Raw genomic sequence first — 24,849 nt, 5'->3', positions numbered from 1 at the left:
TTTTTTTTTTTTTCCCCTCTTATTGTCCAACTTTTACTTGCATATGAGGTTATTGAAAATACCATGGCTCGGGTCAGGTGCACCTTAGTCCTCACGGTGCCATCTTTGGTCTTGAACACTTCATTTTGATTTTTTTTTTTTCAAGTGAGGCATTTTATTGGGCAAATCTGTACAAAAAACCTTTTTAAAGTTTTAAAAAGTGAACACGCTGCTTTAATGATGAAGTTATGCCTGACAATTCAGTTTTTTTTGTTTTTTGTTTTTTTTTAGTTTTTATTGTGACTTGAGTGATAGTTTACATGGGAGAGCATCAGTTTTACACTCATCGTTTAATTGCAATGATTACAATCCGCTCCATGTATCATCATTCAACAGTATTTGCTCTGTTCCCTCTGGTTTTTTTTTTTTTTTTGGATGTACTCAAAAACACCCAGGAATATATAATCATTTAAACATCCGAAGGGCACATTCTGCAAGCCTGCTTCCTGGCTGCCAGCACACAGCCTTTCTGTTACCATGAGTATAGAGTACTCAACTGGTCCCTCTCCTCATGTCATCATTTCTGCCTCCATTTCTGGTGTTGCTGCTTCTCTGGATAGGGTCCCACATTCCGCTAGTGCTCTTCTCCCTTGATGGTCCTAGGGTCCTCTGTTTCTGGACTGTAATATTAACTAGTCCCACCTTTTTGTTACAAAACTTGTACCTTTACAGTTGTGACAATCACAATTAGTCATAATATTAATTACTCAGTATTGAATCATAAAATCTTATCCCTATATTCTTTCACCAGGCCCGTCTAGACAAAATGAAAACTATTCAGTGGGGGTTCTACTTTCCCCTGCACACCGAAACTAAACTGCTTCTTGAAAACGTGTAAGCCAGTCACTTCGTGCCTTTATAGCCTCCCCATTTTAGGTAGCCAATATCTAAGTTGCCCATCCCTATCTATCCTGTGTACAGAGGGGATGGGAATGATCCTTGATGTGAAGATCCTTTCCTCTCAGTTGGTATTTTGAACTCTACTACATTCATAAGTATAGGTCAAGTTCATCAAATTGTAGCAATTTACACTTTATCAAAATTTTTTTTATCTTCCTCTAGTAGAGTTCTGATCATCCTGCCATTGAAGCTAGATCAAATGGTACTATCTTCATGTTTGGGCATTTTTGTGCGTCTCCCCTCACTTCATATCAGCTGGATGCGTCCCTTTCATTTCTAGCCATCTGTGGGTAGGTCCTTGTCCACAGGCCCAGGAGTCCTCAGGTTTCACCATACTTTGGACCAACCAGGAAACCTTCCTCTTCTCCCTTTCATCTCCAGGACAATGGGAGTCTATGGAAAGTGGTAGAACTCAGCCCATATCTTCATTGCTGCTTTTCCCCCACTTCCACTCATCAGTAGACCAGTGTGGTTGCCAGCAAGCTTACATACCTGCTTGTGTATTTATTCCCTTTTGAGTTTTAGTCTTGGAGGGGGTTTGTCCTGAAGGGACTTGATTGCTTGCCTTGATTGCTCCCCAGCGAACAACTTGCTTGTTCTTTGTAGTAGCCAATCAGACTGCCATTTTTTATTTTGATTTTTCCTGCTGATCTTTCTTTCAAGAAGTACCTTCTGTTCCTCTAGCTGCTCCAGGTTGGTCTGCTTGTCCTTTCAAGTAGGAATGTCCCACCACAGAAGGCTCTGGATGGGATGCTCTTGAACATTTTAAAGAAGTCTTATGTAGCAGAATTTGACTAATGCAATACATTGTTTGATTTGACTGCTGTTTCCATGAGTGTTGATGGGTGATACAAGCAAAATGAAGTCCTTGAAAACTTCAATTTTTCCTCCATTTTCAAGAATGTTGTTTATTGGTCCATGGTGAGGATTTTTTTTTTTTTTAATGTTTTATTGTGAATTATGTGATAGTTTACATGGGAGAGCATTAGTTTTACATTCATCCTATTGTATATCATTTCATTGCCATGGTTACAGTCCCCTCCATGCATCATCAAACAACCAAAGGGTATATCCTACAAGCCTACCCTCCTCATCCCCCCCCCGGGGGTCATCAGCACACAGCCCCTTCTCTCTCTCTGTGTTTAAAGTCCCCAGCTGCTCCATCTCTCCACGTCGTTGTCTCAGGCATCACTGCTTCTTTGGGTAGGGTCCCGCTCTCTCCTCTTCTCCCTTGATGGTCCCAGGGACATCTGCTCCTAGACTGAAAAGTTAATCACTCTCCTCCTTGCTATAAAACGTCTGCCTTTACATTTCCAACCCTCACAATCATAGAATAACAATTATTCCCTATTGTATCACAAGAGACCTATCCACATTTCCTTTCATCAGCCCCGCCTAGACAGACTGGATACTACTCGGTGGAGATTCTACCTTCCTCCTCGCCCTCTGGATTTAGGTACCCTCTTGAAAGCTTGTAAGCCAGTCACTTCTTGCCTTTGTGGTTCCCCCCCTCCCCCTTTTTGGATAGCCAATGTCCAATTTGCCCATCCCTGTTTACTCTGTGTATGGAGGATTTTTGTTTTCTTTACACTGAGGTTCAACCTATACTGAAGGCTGTGGTCTTTGATCTTCATCAGTAAATATTTTAAGTCATCTTCACTTTAAGCAAACAAAGTTGTATCATCTGTATATTGCAGGTTGTTAGTGCAGCTTCATATAATGCAGCATCTCATATTATTTGCTTAGCATACAAATTGAATAAGTATGGTGAAAGAGTACAAACCTGGTGCATACCTTTCCAAATTTTAAGCCATTCAGTGCTCCTTGTTTTGTTCAACTGACTGCCTCTTGGTCTGTGTACAGTTTCCTCATGAGTACAATTCAGTGTTCTAGAATACTAGAATACTCCACAGTGTTGCCCTTAGCTTATCATGATTCACACAACTGAAAGCCTTTGCATAGTCAATAAAGCACAGGTAGTAAAAGTCAAGAAATTAGGAATTTAATATAAATGCTTTTTATATTTTTCAGTGTATAGAACTCTATACATCTTTTTAGCTTTTGCATATGTTACATTTTATACTTCATTTAAAGTGTTCATTATATACAAGTTTTTAGCAACATATTATAAAGCAAATATAGACTGTCTAGTAAAATAGTAAAAGTTTCATAGTATGAATATATAGAATCTAACTCATTGTATAGAGAAAATGTTTTCATATTAAAGCTAGATTGGTTATAAAAGATGTTCACTTTAAACTTGTTTTCACAGATAACTAAAGTATAAGGCTATAATTGACATATTTAATTTATAAGGCCGTAAATTCCAGGAGTGTTTCAAGATAGAATTGTTTAGTATGTGCTTTCTTAAAAAAATAAAAAAGATTATTAATTTTTTCAAAAAAGTCTTTTATAACATGCTTAAAACATTTCTAGGAGGAATGGAGGTGCTAGGACTTCCATTTCCATTCTTAGCTAATTTCCAGTTCGCTTTCAATTCATAGTAGAATTTGTAGCATGATGACATCAGGGTCTTGTGACGTTAGTACTATGTAAGGTTATTCAGTGTGCTGACTTTTTTTCTGTAGAGGAAATTCACTCCAAATATAACAGACTAAATTGAGGAGTAATGGCTCTATTTTCCCTTTCATGCTCACATTATTCCCTAATAGAAAATTCACGTGTTAGGAGTATGTATTAAATCTTTCACATCAGTAGGGTACCCCTTGGTGTAGTGGTGGTTATGAGCTGTGGAGTCGGTTCTGACCCATAGCGACCCTGTACGGGTTTCCAAGGCTGTAAATTTTTACAGGAGCAGAAAGCCTTATCTTTCTCCTGTATAACATCTGGTAGTTTCGAACTTCTTTCTTTGAAATTAGCAGCCCAATTTGTAACCACTACACTCCTTAAGATACCTTATGTAATAGCAGTTCAGTTTTGAGGGAATCCTTCATTTTTAATCCAATAGTCAATTAAATAGACTGTTTCTTTAACAATCTGGATAAAAAGAATTGGTGTATAGGTAAATTATCAGTTTTTAGAGAATTTGCATACAATAGAATAGACTTAACTTTAAAGTTCTGTAAACAATTTTTACCTTTTCCTTTGATCATTCACAAGGCATGTCAATATCTTAAAGTGCTTTGTTAACATTATGAACATATCTTATAATTTTTTATTGTAGTTATAGAAGGTAAGGGTGGTATAGTGGATTGCATGTTGGGCTGTTAACCTGTTAACTGCATGGTTGGTGGTTCGAATCCACCAGCTGCTCAACAGGAGAAAGATTTACAGCCTCAAAAACCCTACACAGCATTGTTCGAGTCAGCACACCACCCTGACCACCATAGTAGGTATGGGGCCCTGTTGTGGTGTTGTATAATAAGCACTGAACTGCTAATTGTAAGGCCGGTGATTCAAACCCACTAACCGCTCCTTGGAAACAGGGCAACTATGAGTCGGAACTGACTCGACCACACTTAACAACAATAACATAGTAAGTATAGACAATTACCCTAAATCTTTCATTATGCTGAGTTGCTTTAGAAAATATTTCCCTGATAAAACCTTATGTACTCATAAAAATGTAGTGCATGTCCCCTACCTCCTACCCCAAAGTACAATTTACTGGCTATTGAAATTACGTATTGTTGTTGTTGTTGTTAAGTGCCGTTGAGTCGGTTCCAACCCATAGTGACCCTGTATGCAGGGTTTCCGAGGAGACTCTGGTGAGCTTGAACCGCTGACCTTGCAGTTCAAACGGCTTTGCAGTCTGGTGCAATAACCCACAGCATGTAAATAAGAATTTATTATTTCCAGAGATTTTTTCACATATTTATCATTTAGAATTACTTTAAAAATCTTATTTGAAGCAATGGTCATGTTCATCACAATTTTCATTCATTGAACGCTGTTTATTGGGTGCCTTGCCATGCCCCACACAGTGTGCTATGTGCTGGAAATAGCCTGCTTTCAGGGGCCTCTTAGACTATGCCCAAGGGGAGAGAAGGTAAACAAGTGTATAGCATTCAGTGTTAACAGGTGTTGTGACTAAGTATAATTGGGTCAAGAGAAGGAAGTAAGTGATTATACTGGAGGGATTATGATGAAAGAGATAGGAAAAGCCAAACCAAGCCAACCCCATTGCCATTGAGTGATTCCGACTCAGACACTATAGGACAGAGGAGAACTGCTCTGTGGGGTTTTTGGGTTTCTTTACAGAAGCAGACTGCCCCACCTTTCTTTAGCTGAGCAGCTGGTGAGTTATCATCCCAATGCTTAACTCACTTTGCCACAAGGGCTCCCGTGGTGGTGGTTATATGCCATGGAGTCACTTCCAATTCATAGTGACTCTGCATAGGGTTTCCGAGGCTGTAAGTCGTTAAGGGAGCAGAAAGCCTCTTCTTTCTTTTATGGAACAGCTGGTAATTTCGAACTGTTGACTTTGAGGTTAGCAATGTAACCACTATGCTACCAGAGCACCCGTGTTGTTATTATTGTTAAGTGCCATCAAGTCGGTTCCAACCCATAGCGACCCTGTATAGGGTTTCTGAGGAGCAGCTGGTAAGCTTAAAACACCAACCTTGCAGTTTAAACAGTTTTGCAGTCTGATGCATTAACCCACGGTGCCACACCAGGACTCCAGAGCTCCCATAGAGGATACTTATCGAAAAACAAATTGATGGGGCAAAGGGAGGAAGGGGAAAAGCAGAGATATAAAAAAAGATGGCATTTTGGACTGCAAGGTCAGTTTGAACCACAAGGTCAGTGGTTCAAACTCACTAGCTGCTCTTTGGAAACCCTATACTGGATTGTTATGAGTCGGAACCGATGCAATGGCACTTGACATCAACAGCAGTCTTTATGGAAGCAGATCACTAGACCTGTTTCTTCAGTGCTGCTGGGTGAGTTTGAACTACCAATCTTTTGCCTACTGTTTTTGTTAAGTGCCGTTCAGTCAGTTCTGACCCATAGTAACCCTGTATAGAGTTTCCAAGGAGTGGCTGGTGAATTTGAACTGCTGACCTTTTGGTTCAAACTGACATTGCAGTCCAGTGCATTATATCTGGTAGTTATTTGTTAGAGCAGAGGAAAAGGGAGAAATTAGCAGTTCAAATTTAGCACCTGTTCCTCTGGAGAAAAATGAGACTGTCTACTCCTGTAAAGATAGAAACCCTAAGGAGCAGCACTGCTCTGTCTTATAGGGTTACTATGAGTCAGGATCAACTCGATGGCAGTGGGTTTGGCTTAGGCTACAGTGTGCTGAGTGGTGCGATTAAAAAGAAAAGACAATATAGGAAGAAGAGCAGTAGTTGTTGTTAAATGCCATTGAGTCAACTCTGACACATAGTGACCCTGTTTAGGGTTTCTGAGGAGCGGCTGTGAATTTGAACCGCTGACCTTGCAGTTCAAATCAAACTTCCGGTCCAGTACAGTGTAGGAGAGGGAGAATAGCGTGGTTATTTATTTATTTATTTTTGGCTTTTTAATTAATTATTTATTTATGTATTTATTTTTTTGTCTTCCAAATTTCTTTTTTTTTTTCTCTTTTTTAAGGTTTTTATTGTGGATTGAGTGAAAGTTTACAGGGCACATCATCAGTTTCACATTCAACCATTCATATGACTTGTTTCATTACATTGATTATAATCCCCTCCATATATCATCAGTTAAGTGTTTCTCTCTATCCTCTTTAGCTTTTTTTGGGGGGGCGGGGGAACTTTGCCTTTTTGGAATTTACAGTCTCGGTTTTAGGGAAGGTTTTTACATTTATCTGTGGATATCCAGGGCTCATGTATGCAATTACTAACAAGCATAACTAATAATCAGATGAAGGACAGTTTGCTATGTCTGCTAGGTGGCTAAAGTCTGATCCTCAGAGCCTATGGTTTGGACGGTCTGCAACGCTTGGGCCCACAGGGACTTGAACTCCTGACCGGGTCTGCACGGTCTGCATCAGATTCCCCCTTATTTATTATTTGTTTAAGGGACGCTGCATCAGTGAGAATTCCTCCGTCTTAACCTGTCATCGAAACTCATTGCAGCATGGCAATGGCTCTGTCTTAGGTTGCCAAGGTTCCACGTGATCCTTACCCGTCTCTGGCCACATAGCGTGGTTATTTTTGGCATCCTGAGTTTGGCAAAGACCTATAGAGCATCAAAATTAATTTATTCATTTAACAGTTAACTATATCATGGAATTCTGAAGTGTGGTCTATGCTAGGTACCACCATGGAAGTGGGTAGTTATTGATGCAAAACTTTACTGAAATAATACTTAGGAAGTGCTTTCAAGTAATAAGGTTAATGATTACCATGTAGAAATGAAACAAAGGACCTCAGTGTTAAGTGTATGAAGAGCACATTTCTTAGAAGGTGAAACATTTTAGAGAGACTTGGGCTATGTATAATCTTTCCCTAAGTGCTGCCTTTAGCTGCTGATAGTTACTGTGGGCATAGTCTCATCATTTTTTTTTTTTCAATTAGACTCTGCTCATGTCAGTTGTGGTGCTTTCAAACGTGCTAAATTGCTCAGATTTCAACAAAGGACATTAACTTTGGTGGTCAACATATTCAACATATTACTTTTCATGGTTCTTCTGCTTAAACTATCCAGTGATGCTACTATTTAGTCTTGTCAAGATGCTTGTATAATATGACATAATCTGTATTAATCTAATGTTACGGGCATTAAAAGTTATGAAGAGAAATACTTGGTGTAGTACAATAGCAAGTACTGGTATAAATACAGTAGCAAGAGGAGAATGACTTTCCTTGAGGTGAGGAAAGTTATTGATTCATTTCCATGGTAGTAGCTGCTAAGCAATCCTGGAGTTTAAGTATAGAGTTAACTAGTCAAAAGCACTAACATTTATGTAGAGTTGTAAAGCATATTTATTTTATTCCTTATGGGATAGATTAAAACAAATTTCTTAACCCCATGCTGTGAATATTAATTTTTTCATGATTTATGTAGTTTGTTTATCGATGGACACTTTTACAACAGGATTTATGAAGCTGGATCAGAAAACAACACAGCGGTTGTGGCAGTAGAAACTCACACCATACACAAAATTGAAGAAGGGATTGGTAAGTCATTTTGTTGTTCCTAGTGCCTTTGACCTTAGTTTACTTGGTTAAGATTTGTTGTCTCTTGAAGACTACTAACAACTGACTGGGATATAGTCAATGGAAAGAAAATAAAATTTTACAGTTAGACAAAGCTGAGATGGAATCCAATTGTCTCATTTCTCAGTTGTTTGTCCTTGGGAAAAATCACTTTGCCTTTCTCAGTCTTAATGCAGAAAATAGAGGAAGCACTTGCTGCTTCATAAGAACTAAATAAAATCAGTCAGATTATGTACATAGCACACAATGGCAGAGGAGTGGTAAGACAACTATCAGGTTTAACTTCTTCCTGAGGATTCTTAATACCAACAAGTTTGAACTGTTACTCCCTCAGAGGAACTGGGCTACTAGAATTTGAATTGACGCTTTCTTGGGTGGGAGCTGTTCAGTAAATAACTGATGCTTTTTCCCATTTTTAGATGCAAGCACTATAGAAGCAAATGAGGATATGGAAATTGCTTACCCCATCACTTGTGGGGAGAGCAAAGCCATCCTCCTCTGGAAGAAGTTTGTATGTCCAGGAATAAATGTAAAGTGTGTCAAGGTAATTCTCTTCTCCCATTGTTGGGACCTGTCTTAGGATGCCTTGTTTTTTTGCCTACCGTATCAATGTTTTTTTTTTTAATTTTTACTTTTGTGGCTTTAGTTCCATTGTGTCACAGTAGGAAAAATAGGATTTTAGAATTGACTTGGGCTCACATCCCACTACAATACAAGTTCTACTAGAACAGGGAGCTTGTCTGTCTTGTTCACGAATGTATCTCTAGCACCTAGAATGGTACTTGGTATATTATAGGTGATCAGTAAAAATTTGCTTATTTTTTTATTAAAATAAATATTTGTTGAATCAATGGAGTTCTATCTATATTACTGACTATTGGGTTACCCTGAACAAGTTATTTAATACTTTTGTTGTTGTTAAGGTCTGTCTAGTTGATTCTGACTCATAATGCCTCTAAGGAGTGGTTGGAGGATTAGCAGTCCAGGGTTTATCCTACAAATGCCACACTCATAATCATGCATGTATATTGTAAGATTGCTAGCGTATTAGATGACATAATATGTAAAATGCTGCTGTACAAGTACTTGATCTTACAAAATTAACAGATGCTCCGGTTTGGCAATGCATTAACTCGTTTAGTGTATTACGGAGTAGTCATGGCAAGCCATACAAATAAGTCTTCACAGCGATGACTTAGAATCAGAGAATCAGAATTAATAATTAAAATGTTAGTTCCATCATTAGAGTTCAACTCTTTAGCCTTGAGGCTTTAACCTTTAACAAGAGATCTCAGGAAGAAAGCTTAATTGTGACTTAAAGCTCAGTGGTGGTGGTGGTGGTGGTGTTCTAAAGCTCAGTAGGCTTTCCTTATATATTAGGTCCAAGGTCAGCAGGGGCAGTCAGAATCTCAGTTCTACCTCTGTCTTCTCTCAGTGAGTGAGCAGAAATTTAGCATTTATATTATAAATTTGTCACCTTGGTTCCATACAACAAGGGCCACTGTGACATTAAAGATTAGTATGTTACATCTGTTCTTCAGAGTTAGAGAGAGCCAGATGATGCATCCTTTCTTCAAGGTTAGAGATTATTAAGTTTGTTTAGGTTTAGGTTATGTTTTCTGGTGTCACAGCATGCTGGTTCAAAATATCTTAAGTTCAGAAATTTTCTAAATAACTTTCTTATGATCTATAAATCTGCTGCACAAGACCTTTTTAAAGTGTTGAAGAGCAAAGATGTCAGCTTGAAGACTAAGGTGCACCTGACCCAAGCCATGGTATTTTCAATAACGTCATATGCATATGAAAGCTGGACAGTGAATAAGGAAGACCATAGAAGAATTGATGCTTTTGACTTAATGGTGTTGAAGGAGAATATTGAAAGTGCCAAGGGCTGCCAAAAGAACCAATAGATCCGTTTTGGAAGAAGTGCAGCCAGAGTGCTCTTTGGAGGCCAAAATGGCCAAACTTCGTCTCTCATACTTTGCACATATTGTCAGGAGAGACCAGTCACTGGAGAAGGATATCATGTTTGGTAAGGTGGAGGGTCAGAGCAAAAGAAGAAGACCCCCAACAAAATGAATTGGCCAAGTGGCAGCATCAGTGGGCTCAAGTGTGGCAACAGTAGTGAGGTTGGCCCAGGATTGGGCAGTGTTTTGTTCTGCTGTGCATAAGGTCACTATGAGTCAGTACCGACTCGATGGCACCTAACAACAACAACAGATGATTTACAGTTAATATTAGAAAGCCTCAGGAAGGTAGATATACTTCTATTTTTATATTCATATTATGAGTGATTTTTTGTTGTTTGGTACTGATGAGTGGCTGACTAATGGCTACCCTGTATAGTGGAGTTCTGGTGTGATACCATAGGATAGTGGAGTCCTGGTGTGGCGCTGTGGGTTAATGTGCTGGACTACAGAGTTGGTCTGAACCACAAGGTCAGTGGTTCAAGCTTACCAGTCGCTCTCAGGAAACCCTAGACAGGGTTGCTATGGGTCGCATCTGACTGACAACACTAGACAATGACAACCATAGGCTAAGCACTCAGTTGCAAGGTTGGTTTGAACATCAGGTCAGTTGTTCAAACTCACCAGCCACTCCTCAGAAACCCTGTACAGGGTTGCAGTGAGTTGGAACCAACTTGGTGGCATTTAACAACAACAGTGTTTCCTAGGAACAACTGGTGGGTTTGAACCACTGACCTTGTGGTTAGCAATCCAGTGCTCATCCTACAGTACTACACCAGGAGTCCTTTATGAGTGATTATATATATATGTATTTTAAAAGCATAATAGTGACATATCTTAAGGATTTGAGAGCATCATAGAAACATATAGAACAGATGTCTTACACTGGTATGCATTGTGGTAGGGTTAATAAATAAATCATGAGAACAAATAAGGAAATGACTACATACATTCTGTGTTCATTGGTAGACACAGCTGTATCTATAGAAGGTAGTCACATCATCCTAAAAAATCATTAAGGATTAAAGCATTTTGAGGATCTGCAGTGCTTTTGATTTTGCCATACTTACCTTTTCCTGCCAAGTCCTAATCTACCTGATCTACCAAGTCCTAATGAGACTGATCATTAGGAGATCACAAGATTACTTGTGAAATCACTGTATTTGAATAGCCTTTACAACATTAGACTGAAGTACCTGATTCAGGCCAAAATGGATTTTAGGAGCTAACCAATACATTCTTCTCTGATCCTTCTGATGTCCTCTGTAGCTTTGTACCAAAAAAGGGCACTCTGCTCAGGTAGAGGATCATCTTCCCTGGTGCAGTAGGGCAGGAAGCTGCATAATACAAATGTAAGGAGCTCCTGGTGTGGTGTTATAGAATAAGCATTGGGACTGCTGGGTCAGTTTGACTCGCAAGGTCAGCGGTTCAGAACTCACCAGCCACTCCTTGGAAACCCTTTATAGGGTTGCTATGAGTCGAAACCAACTTGAAGGTACTTACCAACCACATAACTTAGGGTGTTGTCTGTATATCTTTGTACATAACAAGTAGATTTATCATCTCTATCTTTTCCCTCTTGATCTTGCTAATTTCACATTGTAATGTTTTGACTTTTATTTTGACTTTAGTTCAATGATCAGTTGATCAGCCCCAAGCATTTTGTTCATCTGGCTGGAAAGTCCACCCTGAAGGACTGGAAGAGAGCCATTCGTCTGGGTGGAATTATGCTCAGGTAAGCACTAATGGAAAGCATTACACCTTCCAATACACTCTGGGACATTTAATTATAGTAGAATCCAGAGAATCTACTCTTTTATCTTTAATTTGAAATTTCTATTTTATCTAAAGGATTGACTAAAGGATCTTACCTTCATCAACTTGTTTTTAAAATTCCTGGTAGGGAAGGAAGACATGAATTAAATGAACTTTTCTTAGCATTTAGGGCAGATTTTTCTGATGTTAGGGTGTTGGGTAGCAGAGCAGCTCATGAGTAGGTGACACTCCTGCTTGAGATTACCAAGCAGAGGTACAGCTAAATCTGGTGCTGAGGAATTGTGCAACCATGGAGAAGTGTAGGCTGACCAGCAAATCCTGGGATCATTTGGTAAAGCAGAATGGTGCTGTTGATAAATAGTTATTGGACGTATTGAATGTAATCTTGGCCATTACTGTACCATAGAAGTGAATGTGAGAATTGTCTTATTATTCCTCACCCTTGTTTACTTTATTAATTTTTATTGTGGTAAAATATATATAACATAAAATTTGTCACGTTGACCATTTTTTAAAATTGTGGTGAAAATAAACACACTATAACATTTACTAACACAATTTCTACATTTATAATACAGTAACATTGATTACATATTCATGTTGTGTCACCTAGTTTAGCAATTTAAAAATGTACAGTTTAGTAGCATTAATTTTATTTACAATGTTGTGCAACCATCACCATTTCCAAAAATTTTTCTTTACCTGTCATGAAATGAATTGTGTCTCCCCAAAATATGCATCTACTTGGCTGGGCCATGTTTCTCGGTGGTTCGGCAATTATGTAATGAAATCCCTTTGATGTAGTTTGTTAGGATGCAGTACCCTTGTACTCTCAGTCAGGTTGGGTTTCCCTGCAGTGTGGTCTGCATTATCTTTTATTGTACAAGAGATAAAAGGAGACAGAAGCCAGTAGAGCAGGGAGGTAGGGGATCTCCAACCACCAAGAAAGAGGGGCTGAGAGCAGAATATGTCCTTTGGTCTCAGTATCCTTGTACTGATAACGTCCTAGACCCAGAGGAAGATTGATGCCAAGACACATGGAACTCTTCAAGGAATGTCAGGCCTACAGATGTTGGAGACAAAGCCCTTTCTCCAGGGATGGCAGAAAGAGAAAGTCTTCTCCTAGAACCTGCAGCTCCTAAACTCTGAGAGAATAAATTTCTGTATGTTAAGTCATCCCTTTGTGGTGTTCCTGGCACAGCTGCACTAAATAACTAAGACGGAATTTGGTACCAGGAGAGTGAGGTGCTGCTCTACCCTGTAATGTAAAAGTGGTTTTGAAACTGGATAATGAGTAAAAGCTAGAAGAGTTTTAAGGTACCCAATGGTAAAAGTCAAGGAGCCCTGGTGGTACTGTAGTATAAGCACTGGAATGCTACCACAAGGTTGGCAGTTCAAACCTACCAACCACTTTGTGGGAAAAAGATGAGGCTTTCTGTTCCCATAAATATCTACAGATTCGGAAACCCTATACAGAATCTCCAAGAGTCAGAATTGACTTGATGGCAGTGGGAGAGAGAGAATAGTAAAAGCCTAGATTGCCTTGAAGAGACTATTGATGGTTAACTGGCTAGAGGATAGGCACATATTAACTTGGGTGAAGAGGAGGGCAATATACAGGAAGGTGGAGGGCAGTATACTAGAAAAGAGAGATTGGCTGAAGAAGGATGAAGATAGGTGATGACACAGGGAGGTATGCAGGGGCTAAAGGGGATAGAGGTAAATAGTGATATCTATACAACCTTGGAACAATAGTGTTATGTGTGTAGATAACATGGACAGAGACACAGGCTGGGTATGGGAGGAAGGGTGGATATAAATATATACATATTTATATATCCCACAAACATATAAAAGTTTGAAAGAGGATATGTATACACAAGTAACCTCAGGAAGGAGTCCTGGTGTGGTGCTGTAGGATAAGCACTGGACTGCAAGGTCGGTTCTGACTGCAAAGTCGGTGATTCAAACTCACCAGCTGCTCCTTGAAAACCCTGTACAGGGTTTCTATGAGTCAGAATTGACTTGAGGGCGCTTAACAGCAACAACAATTACAGGGAGGAAGCTGGATGACTGTTGTTGCATGGAGGGAATTGCAGTCATTGAGATGAAACAAAGCCAATGATTTGTTGAATGTAAAACTAATGATCTTGTCTGTAAACCTTCATTCAATTCACAATAAAAAAAAATAAGTAGGAAAAAAGAGAGAATGGAATTATAAACATCAAAGGCAGTTTTATAGTGAGGGCTTAGAAGAAAGTGACGACAGCAGTAATACCGGAGATAGCACAGATGGTGAGAAGCAGTGGCAGAGAAACAGGCAGCTGAACCAACACAAGATGTCAAAGACCTGTGAAGCAAGAGAGCTGAGTGCCTTTGAGCAGGAAACTTCTTGGGTACCTCTGGGCACTTGTTGACAGAGGTAGGCTTGCTGATCCATGAAGCAAGAGAGGCTTACTGGTGGAGTTGGGTGCCTCTGAGCACAACCATATTGTTAAAGAGCTTTCTAACACTTGCCCAAGGTCAGGTGGGTAACCAAGAAACCAGGAAGCAGAAGCTGAAGAGACAAGGAGCATGGGAAGCAGAGTTGCCACAATCTCAGAGTAGGGCCAAAGCTTCCTAGGTTTCAAAGAGTCTGATCTTCACCAGTTTGGTTTTGGAGTGTGGGGATGCTATTCACGAGTACCAGGGGATGAGGCCAGAGCCACTGACCAAAGCTGAGGAGGTAGAGCTGCCATGTTAAAGGTCATGACCCCAAATAAAAACTCTATACTTATTTAATAATAACAACTCATTTTCCCCTCTTTCCAGCATCTGGTGGCCTCTAATCTACTTTTTATCTTTATGAATATGCCTATTCTAGATATTTCATATAAGTGTAATTATACAGTATTTGTCCTTTTGTGTCTAACTTATTCACTAGTATAATGTTTTGTTTTCAGTAGTATATAATGTTTTGCAGCATGTTTACCATTATAATTTTTTTCCTCAAATAAAGATTATGAATTATTAGTTGATGCTCCTTAAGCACTCAACTATTGATAGGAAATTTTTTAATGTGGTCAGGAATGATTAAATCTCCTGCAGAACATGTCCCAAGAGCCTTTAAAAACATCTTACTCTTTGCGTTTTTTTTTTTTTTTTGAGAGAGCTGTCTGAAGAAATAATCTATAGTACTTGTAGAGATTAACCCTAAAGATTACTGCAGCATTATTTATTATGATGAAAACAAGTATTTATGATGATGAAGTAAAATAGTCAAGCGACATCTAAAATAATTTATGACATTTAAATATGTATGAGTATATACCATGGGAAATTATGTAGTTATTAAAATATTTCTGAAGAGTTTTTACATGGAAAATTGCTTATGATGTAAAGGAAGAGAACAAAATATAAGATAAACAGCATGATTTTAACTGTGTTAAAAATACACACGTTATGTAAATAATAGAGTCCTGGTGTGGTGCTTGTAGGATCAGCACTGGATTGCTAACCACAAGGTTGACTGCTGAAACCTATCAGTTGCTCCTCGGAAACTCATACAGGGTCTCTATAAAGGACTATTTTCTTTATAGTTTTCTATATTTCCTTTGTAAATGTTGGGGTTTTTCTTCACATGTTATTTTTATCACCAAAGATACATAAACATTATAAAAGTTTTTATTTTTTCCAGATAATTTGTATACAGAAATCAGTAGTTGAATAAAATTGGGGTGAATACCTGTAATTTTCATTTTCATTGTTCTTGGTCTGTTTTATTTGCTGAGAAAGACAAGCATATGTCAAATGTCCCCAAATCTAAAAGGAATCAGAATGCCTAAGAAACTTTTAATGAAAAACAAATGATATTATAATTGTTGTTGTTGTTAAGTGCCGTTGAATTGGTTCTGAGTCATAGTGGCCCTGTATAGTGTTACTGAGGAGCAGCTGGTGGGTTTGAACTGCTGACCTTGTGGTTCGCAGGAATACAGTTATAATATGATGTATTATTGTTTCTAGTCCAGTCAGATTTGTTGCCACTTTCCTAAGTATATGTAGTCAACAACTCTCCTATAGAGATCAAAGCTGATTTTACGAAGTCCCCACTAGAAAATATCCTACCTGCATCCACAGGACAATGTTATTATAGGCCGTGGGCCAAAACACGAGGTATTTTACATGTGCTAAACTCAAATCTTAGTGGACTAGGAATAATATACCAGAAGCTCATCAAAAGTCTTGAATTCTGCTGTGGTATTTCTCAGTTGTGCTGTGAGATGAACTGGTTTTTTTAGGCAAAAGCAGAACCTTTTGGGTTTGGTTTAATGAGTTTCACATGGGAAAACTTGGCTACTGTTAGGAGTATTACCTAAATCTCAGTGGTAACAGGAAATAGGAAAGAGAACTCATTGTAAGTAGAGTAGGAAGAGAAGTGTTTTGCTGGTAAATGTGGGCAAGACCATTGAAAATTTTTATAGCCCCAATTAGAATTTTTGCAACCTAATGACTTTGAATACTATTGGGTTTCACTAATCTACAGAGTAGACTCAACAATGTTGTCTCTATTTATCCCTGAGGCCTAGTTTCCTCTAGATGAAATACAGACTGAACTGGTACTTCTTGTCTACCTTTGCACAGGAAAATGATGGACTCCGGACAGATCGATTTTTACCAACATGACAAGGTGTGCTCCAATACCTGCAGAAGCACCAAATTTGATCTTCTGATCAGCAGTGCAAGAGCTCCGGTGCCAGGACAGCAAACAAGTGTGGTGCAGACACCCACTTCGGCCGATGGTAGGGGGTAGGAAACCACCCGAAAACCTACTGTACTTTTTAGCAGAATGTTACCCCTTATACCTCACTTTGTTTCTTAATTTCAATTCTCAGGAGTATTGCTGTGCTTTATTGTCAGGTATGGTAAACTTAGGTGGGATTCCTTGCTTTCAAAACAGATTTTGTTTCTCCCAAATGAGTCGTATTGACCAGACTTGCTTTCCATGTTTCTTTCTAACAATATGTTAATATGTAAGCACTAGACAGATGATTCAGTAGTTTTAATGATTAATCAGGAGTTTCCCTTTGGTCTCACTTGGCTTATCTGGGTTGAATTTAATATTGTTTTGAAAATCCTTTGCTCTACTAGTGGTCAGAAGAGATCACAGAAGAGTGGATGATGAATAGTTTTCAGCTGAGATATATCCATGTCTCACTGACTGGCCGAGACTCAGGACACTCCTCTATAAGGATCAGTAATGTTTTCCTGGATGAGTCTTGGTGCCTAAGTTGAGTCTTCTCACAAATGGTTGACAGGATTGGCAGACACTTCACTTCAGTATTGTTGAGTTTGCAACTATGGCTTCTGACTATCCAGGAAACATGTTGCCACGTGAGAACTTTGTTAAGGATTTAGTTAATCTAGCTGGAGACTTAGGCCATCTGGATAGAATGTGTCTCAGCTATTTCCATAAGATTTATAAACAGGCCTAAAAGATTCACAAGAATGCTGAAGGATGTAAAAGGTTAGGGGAGTATTGTGCTAAAATTGACCTCAATGTTTCTTCTGGCAAGCCCTGATATCCTGTGAGCAACCACTGGGTGAATAGAAGCAAATCTTTTAGAAGTAAATCATTTCAGAAAAGGATAAAATACCTAACAGTTTAAATTTTCAGTCACTTGCCTCTCTCTTAAAGGAAAAAAATACTGAAATTATTTTGTTTCCTTCTATTTGGCCAAAGCTCTTTTTCTTGATTACTGACATTGCTGATACCTGTTTGTGTATTGATATCTTCCATGTGTAGAGTCATATGGTTTACTATGCCGGAAATGACAATTTGAAGAGGAATGGCATCACATTCGTCATTAAAAAGAATATTTCAAGATCTGTCTTGAAATTTAATGTTGCCTGTGATAGGATAATATCCATAAGCCTACAAGGCAGACCAGTTAATACCACTATTATTCAAATTTACGCATCAAACTCTAAAACCAGTGATGATGAAATTGAAGAATTCTACCAACTCCTTCAGTCTGAAATTGTTCAAACATGCAGTCAAGATGAATTGGTGATTACTGGTGATTGGGATGCAAATGTTGGAAACAAAGAGGAAGGATCAATAGTTGGAAAATATGGCCTTGGTGATAGAAACAATGCAGGAGATTGCATGATAGAATTTCATAAGACCAATGACTTCTTGTTGTCAGGTGCCATCGAGTCAGAACCGACTCATAGTGACCCCATGCACAGCAGAACGAAACAATGTCCAATCCTGGGCCAATCTCACTACCGCTGCCACACTTGAGTCCATCAATGATGCCACCTGGCCAATCAATCTCGTTAGGGGTCTTCCTCTTTTTCTCTGACCCTCCACCCTACCCAGCATGACATCCTTCTCCAGCGACTGTTCCCTCCTGACAATATGTCCAAAGTATGAGAGACGAAGCTTAGCCATCCTGACCTCCAAGGAGCAGTACTCTGGTTGTACTTCTTCCAAAACAGATCTATTGGTTCTTTTGGCAGTCCATGGCACTTTCAGTATTCTCCTCCAACACCACAACTCAAAGGCATCAATTCTTCTAGGATCTTCCTTATTCACTGTCCAGCTTTCGCATCCATATGAGGCTATTGAAAACACCATGGCCTGGGTCAGGCGCACCTTAGTCCTCAAGCTGACATCTCTGCTCTTCAATGCTTTAAAAAGTTCCTGTGCAGCAGATTTGCCCAGTGCAATACGTCGTCTGATCTCTTGACTGCTGCTTCCGTGAGTGTTGATAGTTGATCCAAGAAGAATGAAATCCTTGACAACTTCAATCTTTTCTCCATTGATAAAAATGTTGTTTATTGGTCCAGTGGTGAGGATTTTTGTTTTCTTGACCTTGAGATGTAATCCATATCGAAGGCTGTGCTCCTTGATCTTCATAAGTAAATGTTTCAAGTCCTCTTCACTTTCAGCAAGGAAGGTTGTATCATCTGCATATCGCAAGTTGTTAATGAGTCTTCCTCCAATCCTGATGCCACATTTTTCTTCATAGAACCCAGCTTCTCGTATTATTTGCTCAGCATACAGGTTGAATAAGTATGGTGAAAGAATACAACCCTGTCTCACACCTTTCCCAATTTTAAAACATTCAGTGTTCCCATGTTCTGTTCGAACAACTGCTTCTTGGTCTAGGTACAGATTTCTCAGAAGTACAATTAAGTGTACTGGAATACTCATACTTCTCAATGTTGTCCATAGCTTGTCATGATCCACACAATCGAAAGCCTTTGTGTAGTCAATAAAGCACAGGTAAACATCCTTCTGGTATTCTCTGCTTTCAGCTAAGATCCATTGGATATCAGGAATGATATCTCTCGTTCCACGGCCTCTTCTGAATCCAACTTGAACCTCTGGAAGTTCAATGACTTACTCATTGCAAATACTGTTATTAAACAACATAAGAGATGACTATACACATGGAACTCACCAGATTGAATAAATATAAATCAATTTTACTACATTTGTGGAAATAAACAGTGGAAAAGTGCCATATCATCAGCCAAAGGAAGGCCAGCGGCAGATTGGAACAGACCATCAATTGCTTATATGCAAGTTCAGGCTGAAGCTGAAGAAAATTAAAACAAGTCCACAAGAGCCAAAATATCCCACCTGAATTTAGAGATCATCTGAAGAACAGATTTGACTTTAATGACCTAAGACCAGAAAAGTTGTGGGATGACATCAAGAACATCATTCAAGAAGAAAGCAAAAGGTCATTAAGAAGACAAGAAAGAGCAAAAGACCAAAATGGTTGTCAGAAGAGACTCTGACACTTGCTCTCCAATGTAGCAATGTTAAAGCAAATGGAGGAAATGAGGAAGTAAAAGAGCTGAACAGAAGGTTTCAAAGGGCAGCTTGAGAAGACAAAATAAGTTATAATGAAATGTGCAAACACTTGGTATTAAGAAACCAAAAGGGAAGAACACACTCAGCGTTTGTCAAGCTGAGGGCACTGAAGAAAAATTCAAGCCTTGACTTGCAATATTGAAGGATTCTGTGGGCAAAATACTGAATGATGCAGAAACCATCAAAAGAAGATGGGAAAGAATATGCGGAGTCACTGTAACAAAAAGAAATGGATGATGTTCAACCATTTTCAAGAGATAGCATATGATCAAGAGCCAGTGGTATTGAAGGAAGAAATACAAGATGCACTAAAAGCTTAAAGTAAAGGTTCTGGGAATTGGTGGAATACAAATTGAAACACACTTTCAACACACTGATGCAGCACTGGAGGCACTCACTCATCTATGCCAAGAAATTTGGAAGACAGCTACCTGGTCAACTGATTGGAAAAGATCCATATCTGTGCCCATTCCAAAGAAAGATGACCTAACAGAATGTGGAAATCATTGGACAATATCATTGATATTAATATGCAAGTAAAGTTTTGATGAAGGTTATTCAAAAACAACTGTAACAGTACATTTACAAACAACAGCCAGAGGTTCAAGTCAGATTCAGACAAGGACATGGAATGAGGGATATCATTGCTGACATCAGATGGATCTTCACTGAGTGCAGATAATACCAGAAAGATGTTTATCTGTGCTTATTGACTATTCAAAAGCTTTCAACTATGTGGATCATGACAAGCTATGGACAACATTGTGAAGTATGAGTATTCTGGAACAATTAATTGTGCTCCTGAGAAACCTGTATGTAAACCTAGAGGCAGTTGTTTGAAGAGAACCAGAGAACACCAGATGTTTTAAAGTCGGGGAAGGTGTGGGCCAGGACTGCATTTTTTTCACCATACATATTCAGTCTGTATCCTGACCAAATAATCCGAGAAGCTGGATTATGTGAAGAAGAATGTGGCATCAGGAAGACGTATTAACAACCTGTGATATGCAGATGATGCAACCTTGCTTGTGGAAAGTGAAGAGGACTTAAAATATTTACTGATGAAGATCCAAGACCATAGCTTGCATTATGGGTTACAGCTCAACATAAAACAAAAATCCTCATCACTGTAACAATAAATATTATCATGAGAAATGGAGAAAAGAATTGAAGTAAAATACTTCATTTTGCTTGGATCCACTATCAATACTCATAGAAGCAGAAGTCAAGAAACCAAACAACAAGTTGCATTATGTAAATCTGCTTCACAAGATCTCTTTAAAGTGTTTAAACACAAAGGTGTCAGTTTGAGGACTGAGGTGCACCTGACCCAAGCCATGGTATTTTCAGTAACTTCATATGCATATGGACAGTAAATAAGGAAGACCATAGAATTGATACATTGGACAATATCATTGATATTTACATGCAAGTAAAGTTTTGCTGAAGATAATTAAACAACTGTAACAGTATATTTACAAACAACATTGGAGTTACGGTGTTACAGAAGAATACTGGAAGTACCATGGACTGCTAGAAGAACAAAGAAATCTTTGTTGGAAGAAGTACAGCTAGAATTCTCCTTAGAAGACATAATGGCAAGACTTTGTATCTTGTACTTCAGACATATAATCAGGCGGGACCAGTTCCTGGAGAAGGACATCATGCTAGTAGAGTGGAGGTTCAACAAATAAGAGGAAGCCACCCTGCTCCCTAACAAAATGGATTGGTACAGTGGCAGCATCAATGGACTGAAGCTTAAAGACGATTATGAGGTTGGTGTTCTGTTGTGAACAGGTCGCTATGAGTCGGAACCGACTCGACACCTAACAACAACAAAAATGTGTATATTCCACAATTGCCTATATTTCTGTTTGGATCAGATTGATTTTTCTCAATTCTTTTTGATAGGGAAGGTTTTTTTCCTTTGTGAATCTTTCTGATTATGTGTGTGTCTCATTTCTCTCGCTTTCTCTTACATTTATTATTGTTGTTAGGTGCCATCCAGATGGTTCAACCTCATAGTGACCCTGTGCACAACAGAACAAAACACTGACCAGTCCTGTGCCATTTTGAGTCCATGTAGCTGCCACTGTGTCAAACCATTTTGTTGTGGGTCTTCCTCTTTTTCACTGACCCGCCACATCACCAAGCATAAGGTCCTTCTCCAGGGCTTGGTCCCACCTGATAATATTTCCAAAGTAATTGCCATTCTAACTTCTAAGAAGCATTCTAGCTATACTTCTTCCAAGACAGATTTATTCTTTTGGCAGTCCTTGGTACTTTCAGTATTTCTCGACATCATCATAATGCAAATATGTCAATTCTCTTCACATCTCCTTATCTGTTTCCAACTTTGAAATGCATATAAGGCCATTGAAAATACCATGGCTTTGGTCAGGTGAACCTTAGTTCTCAAATTTATATCTTTGATTTTTAACACTTTAGACATCTTTTGCCACAGATTTGCTTAATGCAATACATCATTTGTTTTCTTGACTACTGCTTCCATGATCATTGATTATGAATCCAAGCAAATTGAAGTCTTTTACTACTTCACTTTTTTCTCAGTATATCATGATGTTGTTTCTTGGTTCAGTTGTGAGGATTTTTGTTGTCTGTACATTGAGGTGCTATCCATACTGAAGGCTGTGCTCTTTGATATTCATCAGTAAGCATTTCAAGTCCTCTTTGCTTTCAGCACATGTTTGTGTCATCTGCATATTGCAGGTTGCTAATGAGTCTTCCCCTCATCCTGATGCCAGTTCTTCTTTCCATTTTCCAGTTTCTCAGATTATTTGCTCAGCATATATAGCTTGAATAAGTATGGTGAAAGAATGTAACGCTGAGGCACACTGTTCCTTATTTTAAACTATTCCCTTGTTCTGTTCGAACAACTGCCTCTTGGTCTATGTACTGGTTTCTCATGATCACAATTAAGTGTTCTGGAATACCTATTCTTCACAATGTTGTCCATAGTTTGTTATGATCTATACAGTTGACTGCCTTTGCATAGTCAATAAAACACAAGTAAACATCTATTAACTGCTTTCAGACAAGATCCATCTGATGTTAGCTATAGTATTCTTAGATTCACATTCTTGACTGAATCTGGCTTAAATGTCTAGTAGCTCCCTATTGATGTATTGCTGCAACTCTTTTTAAATTATCTTCAGCAAATTTCTACTTGCATGTGGTATTAATTGTATTGTTCAATGATTTCCACATTCTGTAGGTTTACCTTTCTTTGGAATGGGCACAAATTTGGATCCCTTCTAATCTGTTGGCTAGGTAGCTGTGTTCCCAATTTATTGACATTGATGAATGAGTGCTTTCTGTGCTGTATCAATTTGTATTTCATCAATTTCTGGAGCTTTGCTTTTTGTCAGTCTTCACTGCTGCTTGTATTCTTTCAACATCATCAATTCTTGATCATATGGTACCTCTTCAAATGTTTCAATGTCAACCAGTTTCTTTTGGTACAATGACTCTTGCATATTCCTTCCATCTTCTTGTTTGTTTGTTTTTAATGTTTTATTATGAATTATGTGATCGTTTACATGGGAGAACATTAGCTTTACATTCATCCTATCATATGTCATTTCATTGCTATGGTTATAATCCCCTCCATGCATCATCAACCAACCAAAGCGTATACCCTGCAAGCCTGCCCCCCGATCGTCAAAACACAGCCCCTCTCCCTCTCTGGGTCTAGAGTCCGCAGCTGCTTCATTTCTCCACGTCATTGTCTCTGCCTCCATCTCTGCTGTCCCTGTTTCTCTGGGTAGGGTCCCGCTCTCTGCTCTTCTCCCTTGATGGTCCCAGGGACCTCCGCTCCTGGACTGCAAAGTCAGTCACTCCCCTCCTTTTGCTACCTTTACATTTACAACCCTCACAGTCAGTCCTGATAACTATTATTCACAGTTATACCACAAGAGACCTATCCCCATCTCCTTTCATCAGCCCTGCCCAGACAGATTGGATACTGCTCAGTGGAGATTCTACTTTGCTCTGTGCACTCTGGATCTAGGCTCCCTCTTGAAAGCTTGAAAGATTCAAAAGACAGCGAAGCATCTTAATATTCTTTCCATCTTCTTTTGTTGTTTCCATTGTCATTCAATATTTTTCCCATGTGTTGTTGTTGTTAGGTGCCATCGGGTCGGTTCTAGCTCATAGGTGCATTGAAAGCCTTGGAAAAGAACAAGGCCCCAGGAATTCATTTTCAGTAGTTTCATATGCATGTGAAAGTTGGACAGTGAATAAGGAACACGGTAGAAGAATTAATACATTGGAGTTATGGTGTTGGAGAAGAATATTAAAAGTACCATGACAGAACAAATAGAAAAACAAATAAAGCTATGTTGGAAGAAATACACTGAGAATTATCCTTAGAAGCCATGATGGCAAGACTTCATCTCTCACCCTTCAGACATATTATCAGAAGGAACCAGTGCCTGGGGAAGGACATCGTGCTAGCTAAGTGGAGGGTCAGTGAAAAAGAGGAAGACTCCCAACAAGATAGATTGGCACAATGGCAGCAGCAATGAGTTGAAGCTTAACAATGATAATGAGAATGGTACAACCCTGGGCAGTGTTTTGTTCTGTTGTGCAAAGGTTTCTATGAGTCAAAACTGACTTGGTGGTGTCTAACAACAAAACAGCATCAAACCTATTCTTGAGATGGTCTCTAAATTCAGGTAGGATATACTCGAAGCCATATTTTAATTTCATGGACTCATTTTAACTTTCTTCAGCTTCAGTCTGAACTTGCATATGAGCAATTGATGAACTATTTCACAGTTGGTCCTAGCCTTGTTTTGGAGGATGATATTAAGCTTCTCCATCATCTCTTTCCACAGATCTAGCCAGTTTCCACAGATGTAGTCGGGTGTATAGTCGGAGTCCTGGTATAGTGCCGGACTGCTCAGTTACAATCGCAAAGTCAACAGTTCAAGCTCACCAGCCACTCCTTGGAAACCATATACAGGGTCACTGTGAGTCAGAACCAATTCAACCACACCTAACAACAACAATAAAGTATTGTTGTTGTTGTTATGTGCCTTGGAGTCGGTATTGTTGTTGTAAGGTGCCATCGAGTCGGAACCAACTCATAGCAACCCCATGCACAGCAGAACGAAACAATGTCCGATCCTGGGCCAACCTCACTACCGCT

General features: G+C 39.0%; 1 protein-coding gene across 2 annotated transcripts in view; it reads left to right on the top strand.

The window, feature by feature from the left end:
- Window positions 1-24,849, top strand: part of GMEB1 (glucocorticoid modulatory element binding protein 1) — a 46,210-nt gene that overhangs the window by 9,949 nt on the left and 11,412 nt on the right. Inside the window, exons 2-5 of one of the 2 annotated variants that reach the window (XM_006862213.1) lie at window positions 7,945-8,027; window positions 8,486-8,610; window positions 11,665-11,768; window positions 16,430-16,587. In XM_006862213.1, coding sequence (XP_006862275.1) covers window positions 7,945-8,027; window positions 8,486-8,610; window positions 11,665-11,768; window positions 16,430-16,587 — 470 coding nt within the window. Of the gene's footprint in view, window positions 1-7,914; window positions 8,028-8,485; window positions 8,611-11,664; window positions 11,769-16,429; window positions 16,588-24,849 lie in introns of both variants that reach the window. The other variant, XM_006862212.1, reaches the window with a different exon arrangement.

The sequence above is a fragment of the Chrysochloris asiatica genome, unplaced genomic scaffold, assembly GCF_000296735.1.
Source record: "Chrysochloris asiatica unplaced genomic scaffold, ChrAsi1.0 scaffold00047, whole genome shotgun sequence".
NCBI classification, from domain to species: domain Eukaryota; kingdom Metazoa; phylum Chordata; class Mammalia; order Afrosoricida; family Chrysochloridae; genus Chrysochloris; species Chrysochloris asiatica.
Note: the sequence above shows the minus strand (reverse complement) of the source record. Positions and strands in the feature narration are given on the sequence as shown.